This window comes from Trichechus manatus, unplaced genomic scaffold (genome assembly GCF_000243295.1).
Source record: "Trichechus manatus latirostris isolate Lorelei unplaced genomic scaffold, TriManLat1.0 scaffold00040, whole genome shotgun sequence".
NCBI lineage: Eukaryota > Metazoa > Chordata > Mammalia > Sirenia > Trichechidae > Trichechus > Trichechus manatus.
Window position 1 is genome coordinate 13,143,682 of NW_004443976.1, and position 17,641 is coordinate 13,161,322.

General features: G+C 54.8%; 1 protein-coding gene across 5 annotated transcripts in view; it reads left to right on the top strand.

Moving 5' to 3' along the window:
• MINK1 (misshapen like kinase 1) overlaps positions 1-17,641 on the top strand; it is a 60,374-nt gene that overhangs the window by 37,267 nt on the left and 5,466 nt on the right. For 3 of the 5 annotated variants that reach the window (XM_004376086.2, XM_004376084.1, XM_004376085.1), the window contains 18 exons: positions 4,883-4,948; positions 6,602-6,658; positions 6,750-6,875; positions 9,204-9,314; positions 9,742-9,832; positions 10,306-10,436; positions 10,764-10,818; positions 10,948-11,026; positions 11,246-11,421; positions 11,900-11,969; positions 12,335-12,545; positions 14,180-14,296; positions 15,017-15,250; positions 15,450-15,623; positions 15,948-16,208; positions 16,670-16,755; positions 17,157-17,269; positions 17,505-17,593. In XM_004376086.2, the coding sequence (XP_004376143.1) occupies positions 6,644-6,658; positions 6,750-6,875; positions 9,204-9,314; positions 9,742-9,832; positions 10,306-10,436; positions 10,764-10,818; positions 10,948-11,026; positions 11,246-11,421; positions 11,900-11,969; positions 12,335-12,545; positions 14,180-14,296; positions 15,017-15,250; positions 15,450-15,623; positions 15,948-16,208; positions 16,670-16,755; positions 17,157-17,269; positions 17,505-17,593 (2,139 nt within the window). In that variant the 5' untranslated portion in view covers positions 4,883-4,948; positions 6,602-6,643. Of the gene's footprint in view, positions 1-4,882; positions 4,949-6,601; positions 6,659-6,749; positions 6,876-9,203; positions 9,315-9,741; positions 9,833-10,305; positions 10,437-10,763; positions 10,819-10,947; positions 11,027-11,245; positions 11,422-11,899; positions 11,970-12,334; positions 12,546-14,179; positions 14,297-15,016; positions 15,251-15,449; positions 15,624-15,947; positions 16,209-16,669; positions 16,756-16,905; positions 17,017-17,156; positions 17,270-17,504; positions 17,594-17,641 lie in introns of all 5 variants that reach the window. The other 2 variants (XM_004376082.1, XM_004376083.1) reach the window with 2 other exon arrangements.

Consider the following 17,641-nt stretch of genomic DNA (forward strand, 5'->3'; position numbering starts at 1 on the left):
AAACTTAGGATTTGGCTTGGCTGGCAAGCGAGAGGTCACTTTTAGGGAAGGTTGGCCACATGAACGTACAAGATGGGCAGGAGTGGTGTGCCTGGGAAGGAAGTCAGTGAGGATAGAGGTGCTGTGGAGCTATTATAGGAGGGGGTAGCAGTCCATCAGAGTGCCTGCCTTCCCTCACATCCCTGCTGCTCCCTGATGGCCGACACCTTCCCTTCTTCACCTGTTAGTAACTCCCTAAAGCACTGCTTCTCAAAATGGGTCCACTGACCCTCTGAATTAGAACCACCCAGGGTGTCTGTTAAATATGCAGATTCCTGTTCCACACCCAGACCTGTAGTGCTAAATCAGAATCCTTGGAGGTGTAGCCTAGAAATCTGATTCCCAGGTGATTCTTTTGTATCCTGATTTTTGAGAACCACTATCTTAAAGCATCCTGCACAGCATCTATTCCCAAGCTCTCCCCGTTTATACAGGCCCCCACTCATCCTCAGCAAATGATGTTCCTCCAGCTTAACCAGGAAAGTCAATGTCATTGAGTATTTACTGAGCTCCCTCATTCTCCTTTCCCTTTACCTCTACAGACCACCATCTCTTCACTTCTCTCCTTCCTCCTTTTTAGTTACCCCTGCCCTTGTTCCCATCTCTTCCCACCTTCCAGCAGTTGGCTGGACAAAAGTCAACTACTGAGAACAAAGAATTTGGGCACCGAGAGAGTGCTGAAGGCCTGCAACAGTGTCATTACAGAACTGGGCCAGTGTGCAGGGTCAAACCAGGACTGCTGGTGGCTTCCCAGGATACAGCACCTCCCTCTGGAGGCACGTCTCCCGGTCACCATCAAACGGGGTGCCCAAGCACCCAGACAGGCCCAGTATTTGAAGGGCCCAAATCAATGTATAAATCATATTTGAGCTACAGTATGCATTTCTGAGCATTCTGAATCCTTGGGTATGAGTGTAGGAGAGAAATAGGCACCGTTGTATTTTATCAGTACTGTAAACCAGTGAAAGACACAATTGATGCAATTTACCTACGAAGAAATAAATGAATATACATATCATTAAAAAAATTCCTCAAGCATTATCAGACTCCTCCCTTTTGCCTTCTTCCCTTCCACAAGCATGAGAGAGCTTCCCTGTTTTGAAAATCCTTTTGTCTGACCCAGCTGCCTCTTCTTCTAGCCATCATTTGATTTCACCCTTCCTTTCAAAGTTCGACTTCTCCGTGGAGGTGCTGCACCCCAGAGCCTTCACTTCCTCCTCATGCCATGTCTCCTCCAGCCGTCACTGTTTGCCCTCTCTTCTCACAGCTGCAGTTCCCACAGAGGTTTCCAGTGTTTTTCTAGGTGTGAAGGCCAGTGGTGCTTTGCTTAGTCCTCTCTCACCACTTTGCAGCATCTGAGACCATTAGTCACCTTGTCCTTCCTGAAGGCTGGCCTCCATGACCGTCTCCTCTCTGGTACCAGTTCTCCTTTTGCTCTAACACGTAGCTCGTGGCTTCCACAGAGGCTGACCTTGGCCGTTTTATTCTTCTTTCCCTGTACACTCTCCCTTGATATGATGTCTTATCCCCTGTCTCCAACTCTAACACAAACGAATGACCTGCAGTCCCTTGTTTCTGACTGCCTGATAGACATCTACTCCTACGCATCCCCTGACACCTCAAACTCAACATCCAAACCCAAGCTTGTCCCTCAGCATGGCGTGGCCTTCCCCATTCTTAAATTCCTCTCATCAGTTGAAAACTTTTACCCACCCTCCATAGCCCAGCTCAAATGCCATCTCCTCCGGGGAGCCTGCCGCACATCCCCAACCAGAGTTTCTTTCTGTACCCTGAAATCATAAAGCGGACTTTTACCCAGTCCAGCTCCCTTAATCTGTGTGAGGACAATGAGGCCCCAGGCAGTTAAATACTTGCCCAGGGACCACAGCTAATGCAGAGTTCTCATTAGAAAGTCACTCTTCAGACTCATTATCCAGTGATCTTTCCACTCTACCAGGCGGTGTCTTAATGCGGCTGGTACTTTCTTCTGCCCTTAGGGAATATGGTCCTACACTGCCGTGTGTCCATGTCTGGGGACTTGGCCTGTCTGTAAAAGTGTAAGGTCCTTGAGGTAACCTAAGTGTTTCTGACATACCTCTGAGCTCCCTATTGTGCTGAATTCAGGAGTTATCACATAGTGCTCAGTAAATGTTTAATGGATGAGTGAAATCAAATTAGGTTGCCTTATAGATTTTCCCCGATTAGAGCTTAGCCCTGTCGAGGGGAAGTGTAGACATCGTTCAGAAGATACTTACGGGTTGTTTAGTGATGGCGCAACTGTAAATGTCAGGCTGAGGTGTTGGACGCTCTTCTATAAGCAGTGAGAGCCCTGTCGGTTTTGGGTCAGAAGAGGAAAATTAGGAAAGACCCATTTTAGGAAGGTTAAATCCAGCAGCGGCACAGAAGGGAGACACAGTGAAGCAGGAGGGAGGAGCACGGACCGGTCTAGGGCGGCAGTTTCAGGAATGGAGAGGAAGAGACACATGAGGGACATTTTGAAGAGAAACGACAGGATGGGGTGATTGTGAAGTGAAGGAGGAAGGAGACCGTGGGAAACAGTGCTGTGACTGACAGGAGAGGGAACAGACCCCTAGAGGATCTTGGGTGGAGAATGTTAGGCACCCTGAATGGCCAGCGTGTCACATGCATTGTCTCCATTTAATTCTCAGAGTAGCCCTTTTAGGTAGATGTGGTTATCCTTATCTTACAGATAGGGATATAGATAAGGAAACAGTCTTGAAACCATGAAATCAGTGTTTGAGCCCAGGGTATCTGACCTCAAAGATTGTTCTTTTATCCCTGCCTGTGTCTGTGTGGAAAGGAATCAGAATCACAAAATTAAACTGATTTGTGCTGATTTGATGATGGTGTATCATTCTAACTCTAACAGGCCCATGATATTTTCTTTCTTAGATTAGGAGCTTCCAAAAATTCATAAGTGTATCCCATTTTTCTTGTCTCCCTCCATCTCAGGAAGAATTAAAGTTAGATGCAAGAAACGACTTTGCGGTAGTCAGAGTTCAGAGGCCCCAGAATCCATGAGGTCTTCTTTTGGGGAAACCTTGAGGGAACTGTGTTGAGCCTCTAAATCTAGACATGCAGATAGACAAGATAACTTTGTCCAGGTTCCCTGCAACTCTCAGGGTCAGACAAACCACTCATTAGCCTCCCTCACTGCCTGCAGCGACAAATCCCGTCTTTTTGTGTGAGGCCTACTGTTTTTTAGACCTGTTAAAATTTTTTTGTAGCTGAAGCTGAACAATTGGACATAGATCCAAGCACTCTTGGTCTTGTCAGCCCCATCCCCTTCAGAGCACTTGGAGGGAAGCCCTCTTCACTTTCCATCCCGTCTTCCTCCGGAGCAGGAAGAGGAGGTGTGACAGGCCCTTCTTGGGGGGTCCATCTGGGACCTGGGGTGTTCTTTTCAGCTGCTGTGGCCACCCCCTGGGTGAGGTGCTGGGCATATCTGGTGAGTAAGGCAGACTCAGTCCCCTTCCTCAGGGATTTATAGTACACACATGTACACGCATTATGATGCTTGCTCTTATGGGGAAACACAAGGAGCCAGGGTCCAGTTCCTGTCCCCCAGTTCGCCTCTGGGAGAAAATGGACAGAGAAAGTATACAGCAAGGATGTTCTTAAAAAGCCTCCAGCTGGTGTCTCACTGGTCCCCAGCATACCCGAGTCATCTCCCATATACCTGCTTCAGTGGGTAAAGCCCTGTTTCTTTGTTTCCAGAAGTCCTATACTGGTTTTCAGAATCAGGGATAGAAGAGTTTTAGATGGTATACTTCTAGGATTATCAGCACGGAGGCCCAGCTGTTACCTGGAGAGTTTGTCTCCTAAGTGATGGCCTCCCTTTCTGCCACCCTCTCAGCCTTGCGGGTGGCGGGGAGGGGCTGTCCTGGGAAGCCCCAGAGTTGGCGTGCAGGAGGGCAGGAGCCTGGGCAGTGCCCCGTGGGATCTCTCCCTTGGTTTGCAGCTCTACCTCCCAACTTCTCTCTCTCTCTCTCTAAAAAAAAGGTTCTGCCAGGAGGGTGTGGGCGGCCTCTGGGCGGCAGCTGTGTTGCTCTGAGGCCAGGCCTGCTTGCTCCTGGCCCAGCAGGAGGATGAGCCTCTTTGGAGGCTTTGTTCAATCCCTCCGGGCCTTCTCTTCCTGGCACTGCTTGGCTTGGGGAAGTCGGAACAGAAAGTTCTCCCTTCCCAGCCTGCCCCTCCTGCTGCCCTTTCTCACTGTCACCTGCTTGCTCCCTCCCTGGAGGTCCCTTCTGCTGCCCCCAGATGCCTAGCTTGGAGGCCCTCAGGCTCAGAAGGACGGGGAAGAGGGGATGGGGAGAAAAGCGTGGTGGCTCTCAAAGCCCTGCTCCCTGCTAGCTCTCCTCACCCTTGCTTTTAAAAAATAAAACAATAATAACGATAGTTAACTTTTATTGAGCGCATGCTCTGTGCCAGGCATTGTCTTAAGCATTTTATGGGCATTACCTCATTTATAATTTACACCAACCCTAGAGGTAGGTGTACTCGTGGCGTCCCATTTTACAGATGAGGACACAGATTCACAGAGCTCATCACAGGTTTGACATAGGGAACATGTCTCTGACAAGCCGCCTAGGCTCTGACTTCAGTTTTCTCTCTCCTCCTTCCGACTTGCCCGGTGGAACACTTAACTCTGTAACTCAGGAAAGGGCAGCTGGTCAGCAGGAGTCCTCCTGCAAGCCCGCTAGTAGTACATGAGTATTCACTCACTATCCTAACTGAATACCTCTTCTCCACCCTCCTTTGAGCTACATAATCCTTTCTTGAAGTCCTGACACCTTATTCCATCTTCCATCCCTCCCCCCAGGACCCCGCTGGAATCTTTGAGCTGGTGGAGGTTGTCGGCAATGGAACCTATGGACAGGTGTACAAGGTGAGACTTGCGTGGAGCAGTGTGACCTCCACCTCCTGTGGGCCCTTTCAGGAGGGGTGAAAGGAACGGGCCCCAGGTCTGAGATGTGGTGGGGGGAGGTTATGGCAATTACAGGAGCCGAGGGAAAGGAAAGAGGACATGGGAGAGAGAGGAGAAGAGAACAAAGTGACGAGGAAAGGGAGCAGCAGTAAGGGGAGTGTTTAGAACTCGTCCTGGGCGCTGCATGAACAGGTCTGGAGCTGGGTGGGGTGTGGGATGGGGAAGCAGCTTGCAGCCTGGAGCTGGGAGAGGGAGTGGGACTGGTGTGCAATATATGTGTCAGCGTGAGGGCCAGAGGTGCGGGTTTGGCTCCTCCCAAGATCACAAAGACACCCAGGACTTGGAGTGCGTGACCCTGTTTAGAGGGCAGTGACTTTCATGAGCCCCCACAGCTGGCCTGCAGCAGAGCTCATTGAAACGGCAAAGCCACTGAGTGTAGCTCTTAGCCTGGCCGGCCCCTCACCTGGCCTGTCTGTTGATCACACTTGGACGGGGGAGGTGCCCGTGGCAGGGAGGAGGGTGTTCAAGGTGATGCTGCCCTGGAGCTGGAGAAACCCTTGCTGCTTTGTCTTCAGACAAGATGCCTGTTATTTTCCCCAGTCTCCTCTGCGACTCTGGGGCCTGGATCCCTGGGCCACTGGGACCACCTGCCTTTCTCTTAACCCTTCTTCCCTTGTAAGCTTTAGAAAAACAGGCACACTCCTCCCCCCATCTCTGCCTAGTTGTTGCTATGGAAATAGTAGCTCTGTGTTCTACTGCCTCTCTGAGCTTGGGGTCTGGAACGGCTGCTGAGGATAAAAATAACCCAAGGGCTGGCAGTGCCCATGTCTGTCCCCATGAGGGGCTGCCTCCTGACCCCCTTTCCCCAGGATGCCTTGGACTGTCCTGTCCAAGGCTTAGGTGACCCCTGCGAAGGAGGAGGAGGAGAATGCAGGAACACACTCTAGAAGGGCAAGTTTCTTCCCATTAGGACTGAGGATGAGGCAACAGCACGTCAGTCGGCTCCTCCGTGTTTCCCCGAGTCCTCTGAAATCTCAGTTCTGTCTTTATTCTTTCCCTATCAACAACAACAAAAAGCCTAGGGACAGTGTTGCTTATGGGAAAGCGCTCCTGTTGAGAAGGGAGTGGGTCAGGAAAGCCCCAGAGTCTTGTCTTGTGTAGAAGATGAGGGAGGAAGAGCCCCTCCCTTCCTAGCCTCCTTCCCCAGCCAGCTCCACCAATCTCCATTTTAGGATGGGGGGAAGTATCTTTCCCTCCCTGCGCTTTCAAGTTCTTGAAAGTCCAAGCCAGAAAGGCTGGAGCAGTACATACATGTTTCTTATTCTCTTTCTTGTTTTTTTTTTTTTAATGGGAGGTGACCCTTCATCTTCATGGCGCATATAGCTTAGGCGTCCAGTCTAGGTGGTTTTTCCATTAGCCATATGGCTCAGGAGCTCTCTCCCTCCTGTCTACCCCTCTGACCCACACATAAGTTGAGGTGTTTGGCTGCGATGAGAGGTGCTTGCTAAGACAGAAGGCAGTTAAAAGATGTGGCCTCTCTGAATCAGCCTGCTCAGCGGTTGTCCTCCCTGAGCGGAGACGGAGTCTCTCCATGCCCAGCTTTCTGTCCAACAGGGTCGGCACGTCAAGACTGGGCAGCTGGCTGCCATCAAGGTCATGGATGTCACGGAGGTAGGGAGTGGAGCCTGGGTGGAGGGACAGCTGGAACCCTGAAAAGGGGGATGAGGGGGATCTCAGGGCTCCCCTCCTGCCATTCACCTAGGACGAGGAGGAAGAGATCAAACAGGAGATCAACATGTTGAAAAAATACTCTCACCACCGCAATATCGCCACCTACTATGGGGCCTTCATCAAGAAGAGCCCTCCGGGAAACGATGACCAGCTCTGGGTGAGAATGCCTCTCCCTGCCACCCGCCCCTCCTACATTTTCTGTCTCCAGGCTGCTGTTTTGGAGCTTGGGGTCAGCACCTGGAGTCTCTTCTTATCTAGACACCGTCTCCTGTCTGAATCCAGAGGGACTTTGTGACTCACCCAAGCCCCACACTCCAGCCCTGCACACAGTACAGCGCCTTGTCCTCTGGGTGTTTGGGTGACGGGGGCTCTGGTGTTGCCCCAACCTTTGCCACGCCCAGTACCTCATACTCTCCGGCAGGCACCTAACAGTGAGCAGTGTAAGCCTGGTAAGGGCAGAGAGACCATAGGGACGTTAGCCCGTAGGTTATCCTGCATTTGAGCACAGTTCATGGGAAAGAAGCAAGAGAACCAAAATATTTGTGGGAGGCGGCAGGACTTGGACACCTGGCAGTGCACACACCTCTCTGGATGACTGTCCTAACCAGAGCCTGTGGTTGCTCTTCTGCGTCGCACCCACATTCCCTCCTGGCCTAGAACTTTCCCAAGAACCATTCTCCTCCCTTGCTTGGGCACTGATGCCAACTGGTTCTCTCAGCCGCACCCTGAGGAAAGAGCAGCAGGGAACACGGCGCTGGCTATGGGAGTCTCCCCGTGATAGCCAGGCAGCAAGCACTTATTGAGCACCTCTGTGTACCCTGCACAGATTGTGAGCCATGGTCCCTGCCTCTAAGGCACTTAGTCTTATGGTACACACACACGTGCATAAACACACACATGCATAAACACACACAGGCACAGTCACACCTCAGGTGGGTCTGCTTGTCAGCTGTGCGTAGGGGGAGATGATTGAGGACTAGAGGCCAGGCGCCCTCTTCTGGGTCTGGCCGGCAGAGTCCTCACCGCCCACTGTGCTCTGCTGTTGGAGGACTGACCCTGACTTGGCATATGCAGATTACTGTTATTGCACGTGCAGATATGTATGTCCCATCCAACCTTTTCCTCTATGGATGTGGCTGTTAGAAAACATCCAGTAAAGTCATAATGGTCTGACTGAGACTGGAGGAACCCCAGAAAGCATGGCCCCTGGATTCTCTATCAGCCCAGAACTAAAACAATCTCCAAGGCCAACTCTTCAGACAGGGATTGGACTGACTGTGGGACATAAAGTGATACTCGTGAGGAGTGTGCCTCTTAGCTCAAGTAGATACAAGAGACTAAACGGGCAGCTTCTGTCCGGAGGTGAGATGGGAAGGCAGAGAAGGTTAGGAGCTGGTTGAATGGACATGGGGAGTCAGGGGTGGAAGGGAGGAGTGTGCTGTCACAGTATGGGGAGAGCAATTAGGGTCACATAACAATGTATGTAAAAAATTTTGTATGGGAGACTGACTTGAAATGTAAACTTCATTTAAACTACAACAATAAAAAATAAAAAAAAAACATCCAGTGAAGTCACTGGGGCAGGCATACTGATTCCCATGGGGAGTGGTTCAACCTGGCTTCCATTTGAGCTCTGCCTCTGAGTCTCAGTGGTTCTTCCCTGGAGGTGCAGACAGGGAGCTCTCCTCCTCTCCCTGCTGGTCCTCGGCTCTTACTTGGGCGGTTCCTCCTGCAGCTGTCTGGGGAGACCCTGTGCACTGTTTTTGTCTCTAGCGGAACTGGAGGATGGCTGATTCTTAGGCCCCTTCTCACCTTGGGGCCAAGGACTGGCAAACTTTCTGTGAAGGGCCAGACAGTTACTATCTTAGGCTCTGCTGGCCACACAGTCTGTCGCAACTACTCGCTTCACCCCTTGTGCCAGGAAGCAGCCACAGCCACCCGTAAAAGAAAGAAAGCATGGCTGTGTCCCCAAAAACTTTATTTAGAAGACTAAAATTTGAATTTCATTTAATTTTCTTGTGTCACAAAATATTCTCCTTTTGATTTTTTTCCAACCATTTAACCTACAAAGACCACTCTGAGCCCTCCGACCGCACAGGAATAGGCTGCAGGCCACAGTTTGCTGACCCCTGCTTCAGAGCGATGGTTCTTAACCGTTTTGGGATGAGAATCTGATGAAAGAATTGGGCCCTTTCCCAATGAACACACATACCACAGTGTCTACAATGTCGGGTTCTTTGGACTCTTCTCTAGACCCAGACTATGTTCCCTAGCCCCACCTACCCTGTCCTTCCTACCGTATTCCCTTCTCCTTCCCTCCTGACCGCAGGATGGCCTGTGGTTTTTGGGAGGGGGGCATGTGGCCCTTGCTCTCCAGCTCGTTCTAGCCCCAAGGCCTCTGGCCCTCTTCTGAGGTTCTAGCAGGGGAAGGGAGAGGCCTTGCCTGACTGACGCTTTTCCTTCCGACGGCTTCCCGGGACCACAGCTGGTGATGGAGTTCTGTGGTGCTGGCTCGGTGACTGACCTGGTAAAGAACACAAAAGGGAATGCCCTGAAGGAGGACTGCATTGCCTACATCTGCAGAGAGATCCTCAGAGTGAGCCCTGGCCCTTCCCCTCCCTCCTGCTGGCACAGCTTCTGGTGGACATAGACCCTCCCGAGCACTGGGGAGCAGATGTGACTGAGTCCACTTAGGGAGCAGCTAGCTGATGGGAGGGCCAGGGGGAAATGGGTCCCAAGCCTTGGGAACTCTCAGGCTGTTGGAGGAGACAAGCCCCTCTGTTTCCAAGCTCTGCCAGTCTTCCACCCATAACCCTGCAACTCTTGGGCATCCACAGGGAGTCAAAGAAGAAGCTCCCCCAGGAAAGCTCAGCCTGTGTGTGGGCTCCTGGGTGGAGAGGGTCTGCTCCTTGCGCCCAGCCCTGTCCCGTCTCCTCGCCCGCTCCCCCAGCTTACTTCCACCTCCTCACTCTGTCTTGTCCCCTCCAACACCAACGCTAATTCTCCCCCATCTCCTGTCCCAGGGTCTGGCCCATCTCCATGCCCACAAGGTGATCCATCGAGACATCAAGGGGCAGAATGTGCTGCTGACAGAGAATGCCGAGGTCAAGCTAGGTGCGCTGATTCCTTCTGAGGCCCGCGGGCTCACTCACATCCAGGATGGAGAAGGAGGGACCCCCTTTCCCTCTGGTGGCTCAAGTCCAACTCCCTGTATGCTGGGGAGACTTGCTCCCTCCCCTTGCCCATCTCTTCCCCTGGGATGCCCTACCTCCTGCTGAAAATCACTCAAGAAGCTTCTTGCCTGCTACCTGTTATGTATCAGGTGCTGTGCCGGTCCCTCTGGGGAGATGGGATGTTAAGGCCCCTCCTGCCTGGACGCTGTCCCTTGGTCCTTTCACGTTGTTTTCCCCCCAAGACGCAGGAGGACTAGGCCAGGCTCCTCAGGATGCTGGTGGGGTGGAAGAGGGGCCTGGGAGGCCTCTCGGCAGGGCAGGGACCGCAGCTCCATGGGGCGCCTGCATGTAGGACTGAGAGGCCAGGGCAGCAGGCCCGCCTCCATCCTGACTCCTCCCCGATGCCTTTCGCAGTGGATTTTGGGGTGAGCGCCCAGCTGGACCGCACTGTGGGCAGGCGGAACACTTTCATTGGGACCCCTTATTGGATGGCCCCGGAGGTCATCGCCTGTGATGAGAACCCCGACGCCACCTATGATTACAGGGTATGAAGCGGAAAGGGGGGGGCGGGGCAGCCAAGGATGGAATTGAGATGGAAGTGATGGGTAGATTGAATATACTGGGGGCTTGAGCAGACTGGAGAGCAAAATGAAGGTCTAATGATGTGTTAGCGGTGGGGAGGGGTTAGGCAACATTTTATGGCAAGGAAAAGTAGGGATGGGGAGAGGGGATGAGTTGGAGGAAAGGGGCCTGAGGAAGGGACATGGACCAGGAAATGGTCCTGAAGCGGCGAGGATTGGTAGGTGAAAAGAGGTGACTAGGCAGAGTTGTCAGGGATATTTCACATGTCCCTGCTTCTCTTCCCTCTGCAGAGTGACATTTGGTCTCTAGGAATCACAGCCATCGAAATGGCAGAGGGAGCTCCTCGTAAGTGCCGAGTGTGCCAGGGCTGTGATGGGAGGGGAGGAGGCAGATCATGGGAGGTCATGTTGAGAAGGGGCCCTGTAGGCTCTTGGCATGGTCAGAGGGACTGACGAGGTCTCTTCTGTGTCCCAGCTCTGTGTGACATGCACCCCATGCGAGCCCTCTTCCTCATCCCTCGGAACCCTCCGCCCAGGCTCAAGTCCAAGAAATGGTAGGTCTCTGGGACCCCCTTTGTTCCCCTCTGATCAGGCTTGGGTTTGCACCCCAGGAGAGGTGGTGGCGCTGCAGCCAGCAGGCCTAGGGCCCGGTGTTGGTATGCAGGAAAAGGCAGGAGGGTGGCCGGGGGCTTTTGGATGAATGATACACACTCTCCCTCCTGCGGCCGCCCTTTTGAGGGGGCCCTCCCAGAGTGAGCCACCACTGTTTCCAGGTCTAAGAAGTTCATTGACTTCATTGACACGTGTCTCATCAAGACTTACCTGAGCCGCCCACCCACGGAGCAGCTGCTGAAGTTTCCCTTCATCCGTGACCAGCCCACGGAGCGGCAGGTCCGCATCCAGCTCAAGGACCACATTGACCGATCCCGGAAGAAGAGAGGCGAGAAGGGTCAGTGGGCACTGGAGGAGGTGGTGGGCTCCAGCCCCTGCTTTTCTCCTCCAGCCCTGACTCCTCCTGCTTGCCCTCCAGCTCCTCTCCCAGGCCCCGGCTCTCCTCGTCCAGGGAAATCTTTCCCACACCGCCAGCCCCAGGCGGGATTTTCCTCTTTCATCACTCCCTTTGTCAGCTTTCCAAATGAGGGTCACCCTGTTTATTCCTACAAAAGCTTCCTAGGAGCACATGCGTGTGTCAGCGCACACACCTTCCGCCACATCCCACCTGCTGTGGTTCTAATCCCTATCCCGCACAGGCCCAGCCATGAGACCCGCTGTCACCCACTGCTCTAAGGAGGTGGGCGGGGACCCTGGTAGACTTGGTGGTTGGTCATCCAGACAGACCTTATTGGTTATCCCCATCCAAGGTCTCCCTAGCCCAGGGTGGGGTCTGGGGCACTGGGTGAAGAAACAGCAGTGATCTCCCCCTGCAGAGGAGACGGAATACGAGTACAGCGGCAGCGAAGAGGAGGACGACAGCCATGGAGAGGAGGGAGAGCCCAGGTGGGGGGGTGGGGGTGGTTAGGGGCCGGCCCTTACCCTCTGAGGGGACAACATTCCCTGTCTCGGGGGACTCTCCATCTGGGGGTGGTAGCAGAAAGAGGTAGAGACCTGTTTAAATGGAACCCCTGAGTGCTAAAGAGAAATGAAATGAATGAATGAACAAGGTAGTGGGAGAGGGTGATTCCGGGCTAAAGGCAGGGGGCTGGGATATGAAAGGAGGACAGAGCCAAAGGCTGGGCAGAGGAGAGGGCAAGTCAGTGACCGGGCTGTGAGCTGGGGCAGGCACCCCTTCCAGCAGGCTCCCCAGCAGTGAGTGGGAGACAGCAGGTTCTGACCCAGAGCTCCTTTGTGCCCCTCTGACCCAGCTCCATCATGAACGTGCCTGGGGAGTCCACGCTACGCCGGGAGTTTCTCCGGCTCCAGCAGGAAAATAAGAGCAACTCCGAGGCTTTAAAGCAGCAGCAGCAGGCGCAGCAGCAGCAGCAGCGAGACCCCGAGGCACACATCAAGCACCTCCTGCACCAGCGGCAGCGGCGCATAGAGGAGCAGAAGGAGGAGCGGAGGCGCGTCGAGGAGGTGGGGCTGCCCCCAAGGTCCTGGGGCCAAGGCCTGGCTGACATGCTTGGTCCCATTCCCGGGTCCATCAGGGCGGCTGGGGAAATGGGTGATGTGGGGCTTCACCTTTTCTTTCAGGGTTTTATGGAAAGCCTCCATCCTCTGCTATTAGAGGTCACAGCACATTGGTGCCCATGTCACCCCATATGGGTGGTTGTACCATCAGCCTCCCTTCACATCACAGCCACCTCTGAAAGCCATCCCTGCTGGCAAGGCTTCCCTAGCTCCCCTGAGCTCACTCTCAGGTAGCCAGGGATCTGTGCACAAGCACTTCAGGACACCTGGGCATCCAGCACCACCCAGCAGCAATCTGGTCTGAAGGGCCCTTCTAGAGATCCTCCTTCAGTTTGTGGTTATTTTGACTGAAGTTTGGTCTAAAGTACAGTCTTGTCAATTTGGACAAAGTTGAGGTGGATGGAAGAAGAAAATTCTTTTTAGTTAATAGAGTGTTATTTTTAAATAACTGAATTAAAAATTAATATAGTTTTTAACCTTCAGATGGCAGGGTAACAGAATCATGTCCTGGAGGCCTGTGGGATCCTGCATTGTAGAAATAGGCACAGTGGAGTTCCCGCAAGTGTTACAGCCCTTGGTGCTTGTGCTTAGCTTTTTTTTTTTTTTGGTGGACTTTTTGGTTAGAAGGAACCCTGGTGGTGCAGTGGTTAAGAGCTTGGCTGCTAACCAAAAGGTTGGCGGTGTGAATCCTCCAGCTGCTCCTTGGAAGCCCTATGGGGCAGTTCTCCTCTGTCCTGTAGGGTCGTTACCAGTCGGAATCGACTCGACGGCAGCAGGTTTGGTTTTTGGGTGCCTTTTTTTTTGTCAGAAAGATTGTGAAAGTAAATTCCAACCTGGGATACTCAGGTTTGCCAAGGAGTGGGCCAAGTCTCTCTTCTAGGTTTCCTTAAAGCGAAAGGTTGCTTTTCTAGGCACAGTCATCTGGTGCCCTCTTGTGGCCAAAGGCTATCACTACAGCCCACTCTATGTAGACTGTAGGCAAAGGTTGATCTGAGAGGACAGGAAGGTGTGTAGGTTTGTTATTGTTGACTCTTGTTTGTTTATCTGATGGAGGACTAGGTGGGGGAAGGTATTATCCAATTCTGCCCATTCCAAAGACTTTTCTTGATTCAAAACCCACAGCTACTTTAAAAAAACAAAAGTAGTTGCTGCGAAGTTGATTCTGACTCATGGTGACCCTATGTGTGTTAGAGTAGAACTGCCGTTCATAAGGTTTTCAATGGCTGATTTTTTTTTAAGTCAATCACCAGGCCTTTTTCCCGAGGTGCTTCTGGGTAGACTCAATCTGCTAACCTTTTGGTTAGCAGCCGAGCACTTAACTGTTTGTGCCACCCAGGGACTCCACAGCTACCTTAGGTAAACATTGTTTCGCAAGCCAGTTCCCTGTGGCCTTGTGGGGGTTGGTAGGTTTGTAAAAAGTTGGAGGCATTCTCTATTCCCTACCACCCTTAGTGAGAAGGGAGGCCTGCCCTCGCTGTCTGTGGAGGGATCATCCCTTTTCCAGGAGGCTCCAGGAAGTAGACTGGGGGTGCCCCTTCTAGGGCTGTGCGGTGTCTACAGCCACTTCTCTCCATCCACAGCAACAGCGGAGGGAGCGGGAGCAGCGGAAGCTGCAGGAGAAGGAGCAGCAGCGGCGGCTGGAGGACATGCAGGCCCTGCGGCGGGAGGAGGAGCGGCGGCAGGCGGAGCGGGAGCAGGTACACCCCTCCCAGCACACACGGCACACGCCCTCCCCCCAGCTCCTGTGGCCTGCCTCCCCTGCTCCCCGACCCCCCTCCACTTCTCTCCTCTGCCCCTAGATTCCTGTCTTTTCCAGCTTCACTCTTTCTCTCTGTTTTCTCCTACCCTTCAACCCCCAACCCGGCTCCCTGCCCTCCCCGTCTCTGTGCCTTCATTCCCCATCTCTGGACCCCATCCCCACTCCTCCCATGCCTTCCCTCATGGCTGCATTTCCTGACCTGTGCTGCATTGCCCTCTCCGGGCTCACCCATCCTCGTCCTCTCTATTACTCTCCCCTCCTCCTCCTCACCCCGCTGACCGCTTTCTCCTTCTCCAACTTCCTCGCTGCCGCCGCCCCTCCTCTGCCTCTTCCTCTTTCCCTGCCCTTTGCCCCCCACCCCCACCCCCAGGAATATATCCGTCACAGGCTAGAGGAGGAGCAGCGACAGCTCGAGATCCTTCAGCAACAGCTGCTCCAGGAACAGGCCCTGCTGCTGGTAACGGGGTCCCTCAGCTTCCTCGGGAAGATGCTCTCCAGAGCACCTCAGCTGGAAGGGATGGGAACACTGCAGGGGATGGGATTCACCCAGATCAGGGGCAAGACCCTCCTCTCTAGGCAGCTGGAGAAGAGAAAGGGCATGCCTGCTCTGACTTCCAGGCCACACCCTGCTGAGCCCTGTCCCTACCCTTGGCCCCAGGAATACAAGCGCAAGCAGCTGGAGGAGCAGCGGCAGTCGGAGCGGCTCCAGCGGCAGCTGCAGCAGGAGCATGCCTACCTCAAGTCCCTGCAGCAGCAGCAGCAGCAGCAGCAGCAGCTTCAGAAACAACAGCAGCAGCAGCAGCAGCAGCAGATCCTGCCTGGGGACAGGAAGCCCCTGTACCATTATGGTCGGGGCGTTAATCCTGCCGACAAACCCGCTTGGGCCCGAGAGGTACTCACTGCCTCCTACGACTCCACCCTCCTGGTCTCACCGCCCGAGGCCTCGGCTGTGGCAAGAAGCAGTTGCCCCACAGCAGCAGGCCCCAGAGGGGAAAGAGGCCCCCAGCACAGGCTGTAGGCCAAGCAGTCAGGGCAGGTGCTGAGAGCAGGGAGGCCAGAGCTGGTCTACTTGACACCCATTCGCATCACAGGTGGAAGAAAGAACGAGGATGAACAAGCAGCAGAACTCGCCCTTGGCCAAGACCAAGCCAAGCAGCACAGGGCCTGAGCCGCCCATCTCCCAGGCCTCCCCTGGGCCCCCAGGACCCCTTTCCCAGACTCCACCTATGCAGAGGCCGGTGGAGCCCCAGGAGGGACCCCACAAGGTGAGTCTCTCCCCATTCCTGTCTGAATGCGCAGACACACACAGGAAGCCCCACCCAGGGCACAGTTACACACGCACCAACACTCAGCTCTTAGCTAGGAACCACAGGCCTCAGCACACGGGCAGAGACGGTCGCGTGCTTGCTGGTGCACGTTTGTTCCCATGCCTTACCTGCTCTCGGGCTCTAGGAGCCCCTTGTCCTTCAACGGATAATCGGGAGCCAGACGGCATCACTTACTTGCTCTTGCCTCCCAGCCCAGGCGCTGACTCTGGGTGGGGATGTGCACAGAGTGGGCTGCCCGACCTCCCTGGTCTCTCCCTGCAGAGCCTGGTGGCACACCGGGTCCCACTGAAGCCATATGCAGCACCTGTACCCCGATCCCAGTCCCTGCAGGACCAGCCCACCCGAAACCTGGCTGCCTTTCCTGCCTCACACGACCCCGACCCTGCCACCCCAACACCCACTGCCACGCCCAGTGCCCGAGGAGCTGTCATCCGCCAGAACTCAGACCCCACGTCTGAAGGGCCTGGCCCTAGCCCGAATCCCCCCGCCTGGGTCCGGCCAGATAACGAGGCCCCACCCAAGGTAAGGACAGTCCTGTGGGACCAGGGAAAAGCAGAAAAATAGTACAGGGAAGAGAGGAGGGGACGAGGCGAACAGGCAAGGTGGAGATGGGGCTCGGGTTGGAAGGGAAGAGAATGATGAAGCATCTGCCATGGCCCCATACTGGAAGCATCAACAGTCTAGTGGATGGGCGGGCACTGGACGTGACACGCTGATCTTCGTGGAGGGGGTGGGAGTGGGAAAATTCCCAGGCTGTTTGGGGAGCCCCAGGGAGCAAACGTTCTGGGCTAGAACCCCAGCTTTGCCATTTCCCATCTTCATTGCTGTGGGCAAGTTAGCTAACCTCTCTGAACCTCAGCATGCTTATTCGTAAGAACTGGGGAGAACACTTCTCAGGGTTGCTGTGAGGACCAAGTGTTTGTGGGGTGCCCGCCGAGACCCAGCCCCAGGCACGCTGCCGCCTTTTCTTCTCCTCTCCTCAGGTGCCCCAGAGGACCTCATCTATTGCCACTGCCCTTAACAGCAGCGGGGCCGGAGGGTCCCGGCCAGCACAGGCTGTCCGTGCCAGGTAAACCCTGGGTGCAGTTGGGTGGCACCCTAGGGAGTGGGAGGGTGTAGGGGAACTTACCAGGTTACCCGTTTAGAGGTGGGAAGCCCCAACCAGTCACTTCAGCCCCCTCCCTGCCCCGCCCCCGGCCCCCCTCTGCTCCCTCCACAGACCTCGCAGCAACTCCGCCTGGCAAATCTACCTGCAAAGGCGGGCCGAGCGGGGGGCCCCCAAGCCTCCAGGGCTCCCTGCTCAGCCCCCTGGCCCGCCCAACGCCTGTAGGTAATGGAGTTGTTCCCACTCACTCCAACCCTCACTTCTGCCACCTGCTTTTCCCCGGTGATGGCTCCCTCTGCGGTGCAGTTCAGCACTCTGGGGCGGGGAGCATCTGGTCCTCCTGACCCTGACTCTGCCCCTTACAGTAACCCTGACCTCAGGAGGAGTGACCCTGGCTGGGAGCGCTCAGACAGTGTCCTCCCAGCCGTGCACGGCCACCTCCCCCAGGCCGGCTCACTGGAGCGGAACCGTGTTGGGGGTGAGTGAGCCCTGCAGGGCAGCCATGTTGGGGACTGGATGCAGTCTTGATGGGTTATGCCTGTGGCAGGCTTTGGACCAAGACTCTTGGGGGCAGAGGTGGGGACCTGGGTGGGCACATGATGTGGCACTGCGCTTGGGCTCAGGGCCACGGGGTCAGCCCACGGGGTCAGCCCAGGGGCGACTTGAGGCCCATCCGCCCTCCAGGTGTCAGTGACTCTTCTCCCCACCCCTAGCCTCCTCCAAACTGGACAGCTCCCCAGTGCTCTCCCCTGGGAGCAAAGCCAAGCCCGAGGACCACCGCTCCCGGCCCGGCCGGCCCGCAGTGAGTTCTCCAGGCAGGCACGCCCTGCCTCGTCTGTTGCGGGCTGAG